At 37.7% G+C, this 16,951-nt stretch overlaps 1 protein-coding gene across 3 annotated transcripts in view; it reads right to left on the reverse strand.

Moving 5' to 3' along the window:
• Positions 1–2,660: 2,660 nt before the first annotated feature.
• FAM174A (family with sequence similarity 174 member A) overlaps positions 2,661–16,951 on the reverse strand; it is a 49,021-nt gene continuing 34,730 nt past the window's right edge. Inside the window, exons 4-5 of one of the 3 annotated variants that reach the window (XR_005952167.1) lie at positions 6,654–6,691; positions 2,661–2,727 (exon numbers count right to left, since the gene is read on the reverse strand). Coding sequence is in view for 2 of the 3 variants with exons in the window: in XM_041398137.1 (XP_041254071.1) it covers positions 10,534–10,651 (118 nt within the window). In the remaining variant the exon portion in view is untranslated. Of the gene's footprint in view, positions 2,728–6,653; positions 6,692–10,314; positions 10,652–16,951 lie in introns of those variants that run through there. The other 2 variants (XM_041398140.1, XM_041398137.1) reach the window with 2 other exon arrangements.

A 16,951-nucleotide genomic window follows, 5' to 3' on the forward strand; every position in this document is an offset into this window, starting at 1 on the left:
ACTGCAGCAAAATGTCAGGCAATCAGCTTTAGTTCTACATTAAGTAGAAAATTGCTTCCTTTGAAGTCTGGCATCTTAATCTAGGGATGTTCTAGTAAGTGGTGAACTAGTGTTCACCATGAATTTCCATCACATTTGTGACTATAGACATTGATTGAAGGGTACATTTCTGTAAGAAACTCTGCCTAATAACTATGTAATTCTGAGTATAATGATAAATAATATTTCATCTTTTCCTCATTTAAATTTTGTTTGGAATCTACTTTTTTAGAAATTTTTGTTTAAAAATAGTCAGAGTGTGTCTGAGAACTGACAGCCCCCTAAGTCTCCAAGGATACATATTTTCTGGCTGAATGGCTCAGGGTTTGGAATTTTCAAGTTCCTACTTCCAAGAAATATGCATCTTCAATTTTGCCATGCTATTTTATCTACCTGATGATGAAGTCACAACTTGAGGTCCTTCATAAGCCCTGTGGAAATAATTAAGTTCTAAAACTAATTAGCCCAAGTTCCTACAGAAGCAGCTATTCAAACCTGAGCATAAAACATATACCTGGGTATTATGCATGCAAAGTGGGTAACAGGCTGTCCAAACCTGCTGTCTCTTCCTAGGAAGTAAACCAGTGACATGGCAGAGAGGCACAATGAGAAAAAATCTTCAGCCATGATGTGCTCTAATGCCATGCACCTTAAAGTAAAAAGCATCTGATCTTGCTATAGAAATTGCAGTATGAAAGACAATCACCAAAATTGCATTGAGACCATACAGCAGAAAAAGTGTCAGAGCAAGACAGATTGAAACACCTTGAAAAACCTCATCTCTGATTCCCTACAGGTGTGTTGATACAAGAATTGGGTGTGTTTGTTCTACAAGCTGTAAAATCTGACTTTTTAAACTTATCAAGAAATGATGATGATGTTTCCACCTAAAAAATGAACAAGAAATAGAGTGAAAGCTGAATTCCTATTCAGTTTTTCAACTATTGTAAACTGACTTGAAGAACTGCAAAAATATCCTAAAACTCCCATCATTTAAGCATAATCCTATATTTCACTTTCTCAAATGAACAGCTTCAACATTTCCAGCTTCTTATTCACATGAAAGCCTTTGTGGGCACATAAAAGATCTTTGAGATGTTTGATATTTTTAAAATGTGAAAATTTTGAGCCACCTAAAATAAAAAATAAAAAAAAGGCACATATTAAAAGCTCTTCAGGCACTAAGTTAGACTAGAATTGCTCTTACAAATTTCCTATTGTTTGGCAGTTTACAAAGGCTTTCCTGAAACAGGTACACACTTCAGGGCAGCATTAGTTAAAAGTAGTATTCAGCTGTAGTCTCTACCAAAATTATTGTAGGGGGATTTATGAGACACCAGTAAGCTGTTTTGTCTTTAATAAGTCAAATATCAAATTTGTATCAAATATTGTAATATTTCTTAGTAGCCACATGAGAAACCAAATGATTGGGCATTGTCTCTCATGCCTTCAGACTGTGAGAATTTTGCTGAAATTGCAGTGAGTAAATGATGCTTCCTAAGATATCTGTCATATTACCAATAATACTTCAACTAAAATAAAATGGCCAACTTAATGTGTTGAACTCCTTGATAGACTAGCATAAACCATAAAACTAAACCAAGTACACAAAATCGATCAAGAGTGACTAGCAAAGATCATGTGACATGTCTTGCTAATACTCTAGGTATGGAATAGCTGAGGGTTTGGACAGGTTTTTGGACTGCCTTTGACTATATCAAATGGCTAGGAGATTATGGCAACAGACTCCAACAGGTTATTTTAGAAACTTCCTTTTGTCTGTTCAATCTTGCTCTCTGCAGTAGAAAATAATTTTTTTCTCTAATTCTCTAAGAAAACTATCTTCTTCTATCATCTTATTACTGAATTATATTAATAAAACTTAATAGAGATTAAACTGTGCATGAGCAAACAGTATATGTCCTTTGTTCACCTACTCCATCCATTAAAAATAGAGGGTTTTATGATTTTTATAATTTGTAATCAGATAAGAAAACGTTGTGTCAATTTTCATAAACTAAGATGACAGTGCTACTAAAATAATTAAACATTTAATGCAAAAATAATTGTAAACCCCACTTAATTATGCTAATCTTTTAAATTCCCTGTGCTGGCTTTCTCTTTTCTTTTTGTTCAAGTCCATATTTATTGTTTCCACCTAGAAGCAGGCTATCATCTGAATAGACTGAATACTCAGCCTCTGTTCAAATTTACATTTATCAAAGCAATTTTTTTCTTGAATTAGGCAGTAACTGAAGAATATATGTTAATGCAAAAAAAAATCTCATGAGTTCCATTCTTCTTCTATGACTATCAATTTTTCTGCTGTGTTGGGTGTCCTGGTTTAGGACAAATTAGCGGAAATCTCCGAAAGGGAGCCCCCTAAAAAAACCTCCAACCACCCCTCCCCCAATACCGGGTTCGGGAAGGAATTCCTCGGAGGAGCACAGTGGAAAACAAAAACTATTTATTAACAAATAACAAAAGAACACTCCCCAACACAAGAAAAGAAAAGAAAAGAAAAGAAAAGAAAAGAAAAGAAAAGAAAAGAAAAGAAAAGAAAAGAAAAGAAAAGAAAAGAAACCAGGCAGTGCTGTGGAGGGCACTGAGCTTCTTTCGCAGACTCCAGGGGTCCTGGACGCCGGGGGTCCTGGATGTCCCAGGTCAGGTCCGGAGCCGGTCCAGTATCTTTGGGGGAGGGTAAGAAAGAGGGAATGAAAGAAAAAGAAAAAAAAACAGCATAGAAAGCAGAAAGCAGCAAAACAGCAGCTATCAGCTAGCAGCCGAGGCAGGAGCAAGCAAGCCAGCCAAGCCAAGCAGCCCAAAAGCAAAGGCCAAGGTGCCCGGTCACCCTCACCCCTTCCTCCCCGCCCCGCCGCGGCAAGACGGCCGGGGGAGGAGAAGGCGCAGCTGCCAGACACAACACACGATATTGGGAAAAAGGCTGTCACCCCATGACATTGGGAAGCTTGACATATTGTTAGTGATGGATAGGTTTTTCTTTTATTGTTTCTAGCAAAACCAAAATAAAACAGACCTCTTTCCCCAAAATTCCTAGAGAAAATGTAAGAAGAGCCCTTCTTTTTCTTTTTCTGCAGCTACTTTTTTAGTAGATGTGCTCTAACTTAATTCAATGTAATTTTATTTGCTATTTAAGCTACAATTCAAGAGACACTTAATACAAGTAAACTGGATTTTGGAGTGAACTTCTGTCATATAATATTGGGAAACTCTGACAAAGGATTTGTTTGAGAACTTACATTGGACCAGACAATTTAGTAAAAAATTTTGTTTTCACATTGAAATTAGGAATGTTGGAAGATGTGAAGGGATTGTCTTTCGTTCTGGAGTTGAGGCAAAGAGCTAAGTACAGAGCACGAATCTAGAAAAGTAATATTTAACCATTTAAATAATGAATCCATAAGTAAAGATTGAGTTGTAAAACAACAAAAACAATCTTGCTCTCAAGAGACATTGGTAGAATCGCATCTTTTATTATTTATTTCTTCTTCTTTGCAGATATTCTTTGCAGAATATCTTCCACTTAGATACTGTTGACAATAAAAATCCCTTACGCTATATTAAAAAAGATAAAAGTTATATATGGTAGATATGTATCCAAAGTAAGTGAAGTGAAAATCATTGTCTGGTGAATGTGCATGACTAATTAGACTTATGCAACTGTAAACTAAGTGGAGGTTATAGGAAAAAATTAAAATTCATTACCTATTAGCCTATATCTTAGAAGTTCAGCCTCGAGCTTTTGGTTTGCTTTAGAGAGTTTTTTGGGTAATATTTTACTCCAGAACAGTCTCTATTTGTAGAAGCTGAACCAATTTATTGAATAGCTGTAAAATGAAACAGGAAGAAAAGCAAAAGAGGTCTTTTGAGACCTAGGCGCTGCCTAGGAAGGCATTAGCATTTGGCCACATTTGCAGGCATGGTGCTATTATGCTTTGAATCTCAGGAAAATGAGCTACAAGGAGCTCATTTAGGACCTGTGTACCACAACATCAAACATACAGAAAGTATTCAAGCGGAAAGAGGCGTTGGAACATCTTGAGCCCTGCTTCTGACTATAGCAGGTTCGGCTCTGATGGCAGAGCTGGTCCTGAGGAGTAATGTCAAATTCTTGCTTCCTCCAAGCAGGGACAATGCCTCTTAACTCCTGCTCTGTGAGGACGCTAGCCTTTGGCAGCAAGATTTTGATAGCTAACGTTTGGAGGAAATGTCTGAAGAGTACTAGGTGTTAACTCCTACACTATACCCAATATATTTTTGAAGTGGTATTGGGACTTCCAACAGCACTTCATCTGTGCTATGATTTAAGCTTGTAGTATTCCAGTAATAAAATTCTAAAAGGTATTCTGTCATAATGTTAAACTTTCCAAAGGCAATTTTAGAGGACCAGAAACTCTGTTCTAGGAGATTCTCAGACCCAGTTTAGTACTTAGAAACTGGGTTCCAATAGATGGCTTCCTATCCTTTTTAGGACATAAAATATATTTAAGTGGAAGAATGAAGACTGTTCACTGCTAGTGTGCCAAAAACCAGCCCAGTTTGTGTTAATTAGCCATACTGGCAAAGGAAACTGCAAAGGAAGGGAAGGAAAGATCTAAATGAGCACCATGAATCAGAAAAATTAAATGGTAACTTAAGCTTGGATCTTTATCAAGCCTTGCTTTTCCCCTTCTATTCTTTAATGAATCCTCCAGGTCTGACTACTTTTTCTTTACTTTTCATTTCTACCTTGTATTGGATAAGCTGATCCTCCTGAAAATGAAGATGGAAACCATTATTTTTTTTTCAGTAAACTCTTATAAATATGTTTAACTAACTAAGGATTTCTTATACTACCAGCTCCTTCAAAACTGATTTTTATGTTTTTGTTTTTGGTTGGGTTTTTTTTACATAAGCAAATGCTTAGTGAAAGAGAAGATAGTGAAAGCATTTTAAGAAAGTCATCCCCAGCTACAGTAGAGGTGTGGATGCTGTATTAATTCTGTTAATAAAATTTTAAGATTAAATAAAATTTAGTTCTGAATGATCAAATGGTTGTCCAGTCACAGCTCATTTGTGTGATGCCAACTGCTGGGGTGGAGTGCCTGTGTTAGGAGATCAAAATTTAGTCCACTGGATTTCTCTAAAATGCGTTTAGAAATAACTTAGTAAGTCAGACATGGGAAAGACCGTTCATTCTGTGGAGTTTTTCAGCCTTTCAGTGAAGGTCAAAATAAGAAGAAATTATTGGAAAGTGAAGTTAGGCAAAATCAACCATGAATGCAACGGCCATTTCCTAGAAGTGCCATCTGGCACTAGAAAAATGTATCAGGAGAATAACAGGATCTCTGTCACTTACTCCTTCAGGAAAAAAAAAAAATTGACTAAATGGAGAGGTAAAGACAGGACTAGAAAGAAAAAGGGAAGAAAATCTAGTCCAGCCATAATGTAAACATTAGATGCTAGGTGCAATCTGTAGTTAGTGTGATTTGTGGAATATGTGCAGGCAGGCAGTTAGAGCTTCCTAGGGAGGTGGTTGATGCCTCAAGCCTCTCAGTGTTTAAGAGGCATTTGGATAGTACCTTTAATACCATGCTGTAATTTTTGATCAGCCCTTAATTTGTCAGGCTCTTGGAGTGCATTGTCACTATAGGTCCCCTCCAACTGAACTATTATATCCTTGTCTATTTTAGAGCCTTATGCAATGCTACTAATACTGGACCTCCAGTATCTGCCATGTTCTTTGCCAAGTTTTATTCCAGAAGGAAATTGTTCTGCCATACTAGATTGCCTCCAAAAGCACAGTCTTTTACCACATTTATAAATTTTCTTGGAATGAACATCTTTCTTTTGAGATTAACAATCCCTGTGTATTTCATGGGTATGGGCCTTTGTAAAAAGTCTGATGTTTTTTTCAGACCACCACATGGTGAATTATGATTGCATTTAAAATTTCTGCTTTTGAAGTTCCTGCTTTTTAAGTACCCTCTCTACAGAAGAATAATTGCATTGGAAGAATGGATCTAAAAGAAAATAATTTTAAATCCCACGTTCACACAGAGTGATAATTTGAAAGAATTTTGGAGCTGGAAAAGCTGTTGAGATTTTTGTTGTGCACAAACACTAAGATGTTGTGACTAGGTAGCCTCACAGTTTCACAGGAATAAAACTGAATTCAAATGTCTGCATACCTGCTGTACTCACAAAAGTCAACACTGTTCTCCTAATTTCTTCAGGCTAAACTCCCAATTTCTTCATACATGCATACATACATGCATAATGAATGCTTTGGCAGTTTGATAGAATGTACACTGCTAGTGTGGCCAAAGGAAAAAACAATTCCATATTCAATTGAACTTTTATATTCTGGTTTCCATAGAATACTTGGTGTTCCGTTTGAAAGATTAATTTTTTTGTTTTGTCTCTTCTCTATTTGACTACCTCTTTTTTTCTTTTATTTTTTATGTGTAGGAAGATTATACCTTCAAGGACTCATTTTCTCAGGGCCAGTGTGTTCATTATTAAGAGAGGCTAGCAGAAACACTTTTATACCCATGCAGATAATGTGGTCATGTTTGTTCCCTTAGGAAGATAGGCTAAACCCAGGAACTTACCTAAAATAACAATTCCACTTCAATACTGTGTAATCAAGCTGAGAACCAAAGAAAAGCAGAGATATTTGACGTTTCATTCTACTGGGAATTATTTTTTGCATCAAAAAAATTGCTTGACAGCCATTATACAACTTTACAGTAATTAAGTTACAAAAAGAAAAGATGTCTGGTAAAGGTGCAATTTTACACACAAATAGGAATAGGATTCTATCAAGCATAAAAACAATCTTTAAAGTCCATCAGTAATACAAAATATTTGTCATACAAAAGTGTACTTCTATGTATTTTATTACTTCCAAAACATATTTTGGAATACCACATATTTTGATAATGTAAATCCAAATACAAAATGATCTCCGTAATGATGAGATATTAGTACTTCAGATTTATGTTAAATTTATCATTTTGAATATTATCCAAAAGACATTTATGCACAAAAACCCAAATCCAATTTCAAGTGTTTGATGATATTTAAAATAAATATTAGAACGAAAAAAAAAAAAAGAGTTCTTCTCATCCTTATCTTTCCTCAGGTATTTTTTATTCTGTCCTGTTGAATCCTCCTCAGATTAAATGAGGAATAGAAAGTAAAGTCTGAATTTGGCAGATAATAGATATTTTTCAAATTTTATTAGTCACCAAACAAGTACACAAAGCTTTTACTGAAAGTAGAACACAAGATTGACATGACTCCTGAATAATAGTACAGAAATAGTGTCAGGACACTGGGCAGGATTCAAGAGAGCTCTTTGTGCCTCACTGTATGTGCAATAAAGTGCCAGTTTGTTTGTTTGAAGAGAAATAGAAAACAATGAAAATTATAGCTCAGTGAAATACATAGGTTGTTTATGCAGTCTTAATTGCTGTTGCAAATTCTCAGAGAACGCTACTGAATTTATACCATAGTGTGCATGTATGTGTGTGTTTAAAAAATATAACTAAGAATGGAAAGAGGGTGAATGGTTATGTATGGATCAGACAATTATATGGAAGGCTACAAATTTCTCCATGTCCTTTCACTCACTATATATGATTTCTCATTAAATTGAAGATTTTCTGAATCTATATTGTTGATAAATACTAGTTCTACTTATGTCAAAATGCTCAAAAACTACCCTTTTCCAAGACAGTTTGCGTGTACTAGAAATTATTTTTTCCATTGTTAAAAACAGCTACAGACAGAAAAGAATGCTGGACACTCCTGATTTTTATTAATATGTAATATTTATCACACCTGTCAAATTTTGAACATGCACTTACAGAGGCATTTTCTGCCTTACTAATGTTACTAATCCCGCTGGTGAAAAGCAAAGGCTCTTAGACCAATGCTTGTTCTCTTACATATAGTAGATTATTAAGCATGCTCTCGAAAGTAACTGAAGTATGACATCCAGATCTGTTAGAGGTATGCAATAAATAAAAGACATCTTAAAAAGAGATTCTCAGTTAATCTATTACTGTTTCGTACTAAAGACAAATATAAAATGAAGTTCTAAAGAGGACATACGATAAGGATCTAAATACTTAAAAAGGTTGCTTATGCAGCACCTTTTCCCTAGGGGTCCAGTTTAAAGTAGGCCAAGCTGAGGACAAAGAGCAAATATAAAAAAAATGCTCAAACCTTGAGGAAACATGAAACACCATTGAATGGATGCATAGATATATAGCAGATAAAGCAGCTGCTTTACACAATCAATTAGGAAAAAAATCTGGAAAATTATAAAAAATTGTAGTAGTATTTTGTTCATCGTAACACATTCAGTAAAAGGAGTACCACCTAGTAAAACAAAGATCATTCAGAAAAAATATTATTTCTCTTTGCCAAACTGGTTGCATCAATTTACAAAAATCTGTCCATTTGTCTTAGACTATAAGCTTGCTGCAGGCATTGCCAATAAGTCTTGTTGTCACTTTTGACATCACAAGTATCTGCCAGTGGAAATGACAGAGTTGGTGATCAAAGCATAAATGCATTGTAATGCTTAAAGAGTTTACAATCTGCATATGACTTATGCAGTCAGCAATGTTCATTTCAGAGAACAAAAATACGTGGGAAGGTGAGGCTGTATAGGCACCTGAACACATACATCAGAAAGAAAATTAATGCTGATGAACAATATCCAAAGGATGAATATTCCTTTCTTTCCTCCTTTCTTTGATAGCGTTTCAGATTTATAAAAAATATAAAACGGAAATAAAAAAATACACTGACAAAACCCGAAACTCTTGTGAAGTAAAAATATGTAATTAATAATGTGAGTATTTAATGTTTTACCTTCATCCCAAAACACCTGAGCTCATGTTAGAGATTTTTTGTCTGAATCTACAAGCTGCCCTGCAGATTTTTTCTTTTTACTGGTGTACCACACAAACACAAAAGTCTGTCTGCAAACCTAGGTAGAGCAGACCTTGTGAAACTGAGCTGATACACAGACATGTACTTATTTTTTCATGCAAAATACGAAGTTTTTGTATTATATGTTCAGAGACTTACTCTGCTACCTGGAAGCATTCCTTTTCCAAATTCCCTCAACTCTTCATCTAGAGCAGGTAAACATTCCTACTCCTCTTTGGGAGTAGATAAAACTAATATCCATCCATCCATCCATCCATCCATCCATCCATCCATCCATCCATCTCTCCACCCACTTAATTATATATTAGTCATACTACAGGCACTCTAGAGAAGTGATCACATCACCAAGCCTTACAGAGTTCAAGTGTTTGGACAATGCTCTCAGGCCCATGCAGCAATTCTTGGGGGACCCTGTGCAGGCTTAGGAGTTGGACTAGATGATTGTGATGAGTTCCTTCAAAGTCAGCATATTCGATGAGTGTAAGATTCTAGGATTCTATATAAAGTGATGAGCCTCTGTGTGTTAGAGGGAAATAAGACACAGGTGAGCAGAAATATCACATCTTTTTGTAAACTGAGTATTTGCCCATTCCTTCTATAAATACAGTCTGCTAAAAGTTTGAATAGGTCTTCAGATTTTTGACCTATTCCAAAATGAGTTTACAGCACAAGTTTTCTACTCTTGGTTGTAAAGCTAGCATCTAGAATAGCTAATATACAAATTTTTGCAGAAATACATCATATTGAAATTTTAAGCAACTGAGACTGAAAGAAAGATTGTACTTACAATTTAGGCAGTCAGCCACCCTTTCAGACTGACAAATGTTAACTCTTTTTCAATAAAACTCTAATGATTTTTAAACTCTGAAATGATATGTATTTCTTAGATTCATATTTAGTTTATTCCATTCTTCACTACATCAGAATACAAACTTGCTGCTTTTGAGGGTTTTTTTGGCTGGCTTTAATTTTCTTTCTCTTTTTTTTTTTTTCCTTTTCTTTTTTCATCATGAGCATTCAAGAGGGAAAAAACATTTGTTAGAGTGCATTCAGGTCATTAAAAATTAACTCTACATTCACATCTACAACCTTCAAGATTTTGCAATAGGGGCAGACAGCAGTTCCCTTAAGTTGGACATTTCTTCTGGTATGTTTCTCAATAGGTTATGCATCTTCATAGCTGCTACCTAACAACTGAAATAAGATCCACTGTCAGTTTCCATTTGTTATTGAGGAAGTACTCTACACCATGGTGAAGAGGGTCCTACAGAGATTTGGCTGAGTAACAGCAATCACACCAATATGGCTGCATGTTGTTCTCCTTTATTAAGCAATTTTGGCTTACTTATGCTTCTCTATACACTGTTCCATGCCACTACTGTTTAATGCTCATTGGTTAAGTGGCTGCATTCGCATATACATGTTACTTGCTGATTGGTTGTCACGCTATAAGTGTCTCTAAGGAGCGCTAAATTAGTAGTTCTCACATTGTGTTTGGCATCCGGCTTCATCCTTGCACAATGCTCATTCTTCCTTGTTGTATCTATTCGAGGACAGTACATGGTCTATCTTCTTCTTGTTCGAGGATGGTACATGGTCTTCAAAGTAACTCTGTAATCTGCAGGCCAGGGTTGTCCAGTCCCTGGAGGGGTACAGAATGCCCTCATTCTGCCAAGAATTCTTCTACAGCATAGAATCACAGATTCATTAGGATTGGAAATGACCTTTAAGAACCTTACGTCCAACTGTCAAGCCAGCATCACCACCATGTTCACTGTTAAACCATATCCTCAGTTGCAATATCCACACATATTTTGAACATTTTCAGGGATGGTCACTTCACCACTTCCCTGCGGAGCTTGTTTCAATGTTTGGCAACCTATTCTGCAAAAGAACTTTTCCTAATATGCAATCTAAACCTCCCTGGCACAGCTTGAGGCCATTTCCTCTTACCATATCACTTGTTGCCTGGGAGAAGAGGCTGATCCCCATCTGGCTACAGCCTCCTTTCTGATTGTTATACAGAGTGATAAGGTCCTCCTGACCCTCCTTTTCATTAGGATAAACAACCCAAATTCCCTCAGTTGCTCCTCATCAGATCCTTCCTTGTGCTTCAGATACTCCAGACCCTCATCCAGCTCCATTGCTCTGGACTTGGTTCAGCACCTCAGTGTTCTGAATTGAGGGGCCCAGAACTGAATCCAGTGCCCAAGGTATGGCCTCACCAGTCCCGAGTACAGAAGAGCGGCCACTGCCCTGGCCCTGCTGGCCACAGTATTGCTGATCCAGGCCAGGATGCCCTTGGGCACGGCTGGCTCATGTTCAGCTGTTCGCCAGCACTCCAAGGCCCTCTCATGTTCACCAGCCCCCCAAGGCCCTTTTCCCCAGGTAGCTTTCCAGCTGCTGTCACAGTTTGTAGCACTGCCAGGGGGTTGTTGTGACCCAAGGGCAGGACCCAGCATTTGGCCTTGCTAAACCTCATCCAGCTGGCCTCAGGCCATCAATCCAGCCTATCCAGATCCCTCTGCAGAGCCCTCCTGCCTTCCAGCAGATCAACACTCCCTCTCAGCTTGGTGTTGTCTGTGAACTTGATGAAGATGTACTCCTGAAATGAAGGAGAAATAAAGGAAGACACTAATAAGAACATTGCCAGTCTGAAGAATCAGCTCCATGAACTAGCAAAATTAATCTGACACTTTTAGAGTGTTTATTTAGTAGCTCACAGACTTGGGCCATACAGTGTATGACCAGCCTTTCTCAGCATTGTCACTAAGGTTGATTTTTCACATACCAAACAATCTTCAATAGCAGTAATCACTTTCAGGGGCACTCAAAGAGCAAGAAGAGTACTGGGAAGCCTCAGTAGGACAATCTGTGCATGGCAAAGATGAACAGGAGATATCAAAGCATACAAGGACTTTTAGAAGGCTGGAAGTGATAAATGTGATTGGCTGTTTGTGGCACAGAAGGAAAGAATTTCCTGTATTTTTTCCCAGCCCCTAAGCTGCATATTATTTTGCCTATTTCTTTGAACCAACCATAGCACAGACTTTCTTAACAATTCCACAATAAGTTTTTCATATAATTACTGGTTTATGCCAGACATAACATGGCAGCAGAATCTTTATTAATATGTTGAGTATGCAATACACAGGCACAGTCAGAGTGCCAAATATTTTCAAGAATCATGTAATTGTCTTTGTCTAAGGGTGAAGGATTGTGCTAGTAAAGAAAAGATCTGTATCTTTGAGGAAAGAAGGGAGGGAGAGGAAGAGAATGGATGAAAAAATATGAATTAAGCAGAACATGGTAAAATGCTAGGAAATGCCACTAAATATGGAAGTGCAAGTGATATATTATAAGTGATCTGGTGCCTGCAATATTAATTTTAGGGACCCAGGAGAGGGGATGAAACCATAACTAGAAGAAGAGTATGCCCTTTCTGCATGTAAATATCTATATACATATCTACACAGAGATACAACTCCTATTTTTCCCATTCCTGGGGAATTTTCAGCATCTGTACCTGCAGTGGGGGCGGCTGACCTTAAGGTGTGTCCTGGCTAACTGCGGCTAGCACTGCCGGCAGCACGGGGGCACTCTCCCAATCCGGGGCTCGGTCAGGGGAGCGCCTAAGGCTTTCGCCTTAAGGGACGAGGATCCGCACTAAAAGAGAGGGCTGCTATCCCACAGGAGGCAAATGAAGAGACGGACTCCGGCGGTAGCGCAATCCAGGTTTAATGTCCAGGGGAGCTACCAGCTGAAGACAGCCAACTGGGCTCCGACCTGGGTTTTTAAAGATGGGTGGGTACAAAGAGTCAAGATGGTCTTCAGCCAATCACAGTAAGGGTGGGAGTGGTGGGAGGATAACAGACAGGTAGGGAAAACCAATGGAGGAAGAGCAGTGGCGGACTCCTGGCCCCTGCTCCAATCACTCGATGCCCAGGATGGAAGATTCTAGACAGAAGGGCTGGGGCACCGAGTGACAGACAGGGAACCAGGGAGGGACTGACGGAATGGATACATCAGTTGCTAAGGGTAACAGGGAGGAGAGATTTGATGGATGGGGCGATCAAGGAGAGAGAGAACCAGGGCAGAACCATTACAACTTAAAGGGGTACAAGGAACAAACCAAATCGGCATATAACATAACAAAACACAATACAACATGTACTCTACTCCATTTTCCAATTACTAGCCCAATGATCACAGCTGAAGTGGTTGTGTGACCAGCACTCAGGCAGAGAAAGGAGGAAGTTGAGACTTTGGCTGTGAGTTACCCTGGCCAGACTGTATATTTCTGTAATGATTTTGTAATCTCATCTCCCATCACAGACAGATGCAGCAGATAAAAAGAGAAGTGAAAAAAACCCAAAAAAATTCCAGACATGTATGCTGCCAAGTACATATTTTGGTTGCTTATTCACCTCTATTTTAGTATTTTATGATTTTAGTATTTAATGATTCACTTTTCATCTGGGAGTCCGTTAAAACTCTGTCTAGGCTATGAATAGTCTACACCTAGGTTTTTGAAACAAAAACAACTATTAGTGGTTCTAATACAATGTTATTTTGTTAAAGTCAGGCCTGCTTGTTAAAGCACTACCACATTTGTCTCTTAAGACCCATCTGCTATTTAAGAGCATAAACAGAAATGAAGGTTTTCTTAAAGTCTAGTTCCAGCCCTGCTGAGTCAAACAATGTTTAGATTTATTGGAACTACAGGATCAAGCTTGTGCAATCAAGCTTGCCTTCAGAAACTGAATGTCATGAAAACCTCTTCTAGGCTCATACTTCATGAAAAAGAAACAGAATTCTGAAGTTGAGAGAAAATAAAAATGTTAACCATGTTATTACAAGGGCATTTTTACTCTTCAGAAATTTCCAATACTACAAGAATTGCTCTTTCAAATAAGAACAAAATAGAAAAAGGCAGGCATTTTGCAAATGTCAATACACCCTAAATTATTTTCCAAAATTTACTTTAAAGAACATTTGAATATTTGACTCAGTATTTCAAATTAAATATTTCAGATGTAATTGAGAGCTAAAATGGAAAGACAAATACCTATTTGACACTGGAAATTTTTCTTCACATCAGGAATCAAAAAAAAAAAAAAAAGTAGAATATTCTTGCTTGGAAGAAAACACATAAAAATGGAAAACAGTTTTGTTGCAACAAATATTTTTCTATGTTTTATTTTACCTTCAACAGGTAATATTTTTGGCTAGCAAGATTTCCAAACTACTATTTTTAGTCTGTGTTACAAAAACTGATTCCTGACACTTGAAATACAGGAATGACTGTATTTCAATACAGTCATTCCTGTATTGAAATACTTTAACAAGCATATCCAGTGATTGAATATTTATTTTCTATCAAATTAGCATGATTTTTTCCCCTTCAAACAAAACTTAGATATACACACAAAACCCATTTGTTTGAAATACAACCATATTGTTCTAGCCAATACTAATTCCTCAACTATGATTTAAAATTGTCATAAGACTATAAACAGGGAAGAACTCTCCCTGAAAGTGTTCAAGTCCAGGCTGGGTGGGGCTTGGAGCAACCTGGTCCAGTGGCAGATGTCCCTGCCCTTGGCAACGGGTTGGTCCTAGGTGATCTTTAAGGTTCCTTTCAACCCAGGCCATTCAGTGATTCTGGTTCTATTTTAATACATCAGTCAATAAAAGTCACATTATCTCTTAAAGAAAGGTAACTTCAGCTGTTTTCAACTGAGAACAGTAAGATAATTTTGCAACTAAATTGTATTTTATCTAAATATAATGAAAATTATTGTTCTCTTCATCCTTCCTATCTAAAATATATGATGATTTGTTCCTAGTGCCAAGTTATTCTCCTTTACATAATCTGGTGAGAATTTGCAAAACTCACTCTCTTAGTCTAATAGTTGCCACATCAAGCAGCTCAAAAAAGGTCCTTTCTTTCAGTTGAATACTTATTTCCTGCTGCTTTCAGCAAAAGTAAGCACATCAACTGGTTTTGGATGCTGGTGTCAAGATGTACCTGTCAGAAACCCAACTTATTAACAATTCTGAAATCAGAATTTACACTTGGCCTCAGAACTGCGTCTGCAAACACAAAGAGGGAGCTCTTGAAAGCCCTTCATTTGGATGTGGGGCTCTTCAGAGGGTTTGGTGCTCCTGATTCCTCCCTCCATGTGGTGATGAACTCCTAGGAAAAGAGAGCCTTAAGCTTGAGCTTCGTGCTGCCACCCCATGGCCAAGGAAATTATTAAGGATGGTCTCTAAAAATTCTACACTATTACATATCAGAATACCTGGAAACTGGGGGCCAAAACCCCTGTAAGGTATATAAACCCCTACTTCTGCCCAGTTCACTAGAAGAGCTGTCACTGAGAACTTTCATGGAAATCCTCAATAAATAATTCTTCGGAACTTCACACGGCCTTGTCCTCTCTGCCCCTGTGTCTGCCCAGCACCTTGCAAGCTAAAGAGCTGAAATCACAAAGAGCTGATAATCACTAAGAGCTGATATCACTTGAGGTTGCTAAGGTTGCCTGCAGTTAGCAGCTTCTTGGGAGCTCGGACAGGCTGTGCTAAGCAGAACTGAGCTATCCTGGCCAAGGCAGCCCACCGGGCATACCCTGGTTGAAAAGAGAGAAGTGTTTATACTCCTAGAAAATGAAATAATTTCTAAAGGAGAATAACTTGGCACTAGGAACAAATCATCATATATTTTAGATAGGAAGGATTAAAGGAAAAAAAGAAAAAGACTCAGCCACAGAAATCTTGGATACCAAATGACAAACATAAATTGTTAAACATTGGATTCAGACCAAATATTAGTAAGCATGCATTGTAACCAAATTTGGTTTATCTGCCAATCTCTGTATACACATCCCATTTGTCGGGATTAAACTTCCTTTTGGAAGGAGTAAGTCACCAATGATGTTAATCCCCGGCTATCCATTACATCTTGTTGTTGCTGTGGCCTCAAATATAAGCAGAGTTGAAACTGAAATTTTGATACCTTCTGAAGCTGAGGTATCCAAAATGTTTTCAGAACCTCTGATTGATGGAATCTGGGTTTGCTGGAAGCACTTTTCACTTGCAGCCACTCTGACTCAGACATGTCTGTGTCCACATTCAACCCAATATGACCAAGTATTACACTCAGACACATAAATGGGAATCTGAATAATTTATTTCTTCTCAACTTTGCTCTACACATTGGTAGTTATGCCTAGAACTGATAGGCTGAAGCTATTTCCTACCTGGTCCCCTAACTTGTCTTTTAACTCAGACCAAGAGTTGCACAGTTTGTAGCTCAGTTGTGACCTCTGGAATCCACCTTAACTAGCTTTTTAGGCATTGATGGTAAATTTGTTACTCAGAATAAAAAGAAACCTTTCTTATTGTCATATTTCATTATTCATCTATGCAGAAGTACACTGGTTAAACATTCAATGGAATCAACTTTAGTAGAGAAAGCTGAAATCCAGCCATCTAATTTGTGTTACATGGTAAGATGGGACATACCTTTCACTAGTTCAGAAAAGTCACCTTACTTAAAACTGACCCTTAAACAATGACCCTTACACAATTCCTATATTTCATCTTCATTAAGAGGGAAAAAGGAAAAGGAAAAGGAAAAGGAAAAGGAAAAGGAAAAGGAAAAGGAAAGCCTCTGCTCTCACTCTTCTTGAGTGAAAGATCAGACCAGGTCAGCTCTCGGAATCTCCTCTGGTCTGGTCTGGTTGGGAAGATCCCGAGGTGTGTCTCTGTTAAAAGTCTCTTTTCCCCAACCCAGCAGCCGAAGAACTGATCAGGAGTCTTCGGTTCACATTCTCAAGGTTGTTTATTATTTTTTATCTGAAACATTTCTGTCTGGCCTGCCGAGATCTGTTCTGCAGGTCAGTCTGAGGCATTCTCCCTGCCTCTCGGGCTGGTGCTA

The sequence above is a fragment of the Onychostruthus taczanowskii genome, unplaced genomic scaffold (assembly GCF_017590055.1).
Source record: "Onychostruthus taczanowskii isolate IOZ18803 unplaced genomic scaffold, ASM1759005v1 scaffold140, whole genome shotgun sequence".
NCBI lineage: Eukaryota > Metazoa > Chordata > Aves > Passeriformes > Passeridae > Onychostruthus > Onychostruthus taczanowskii.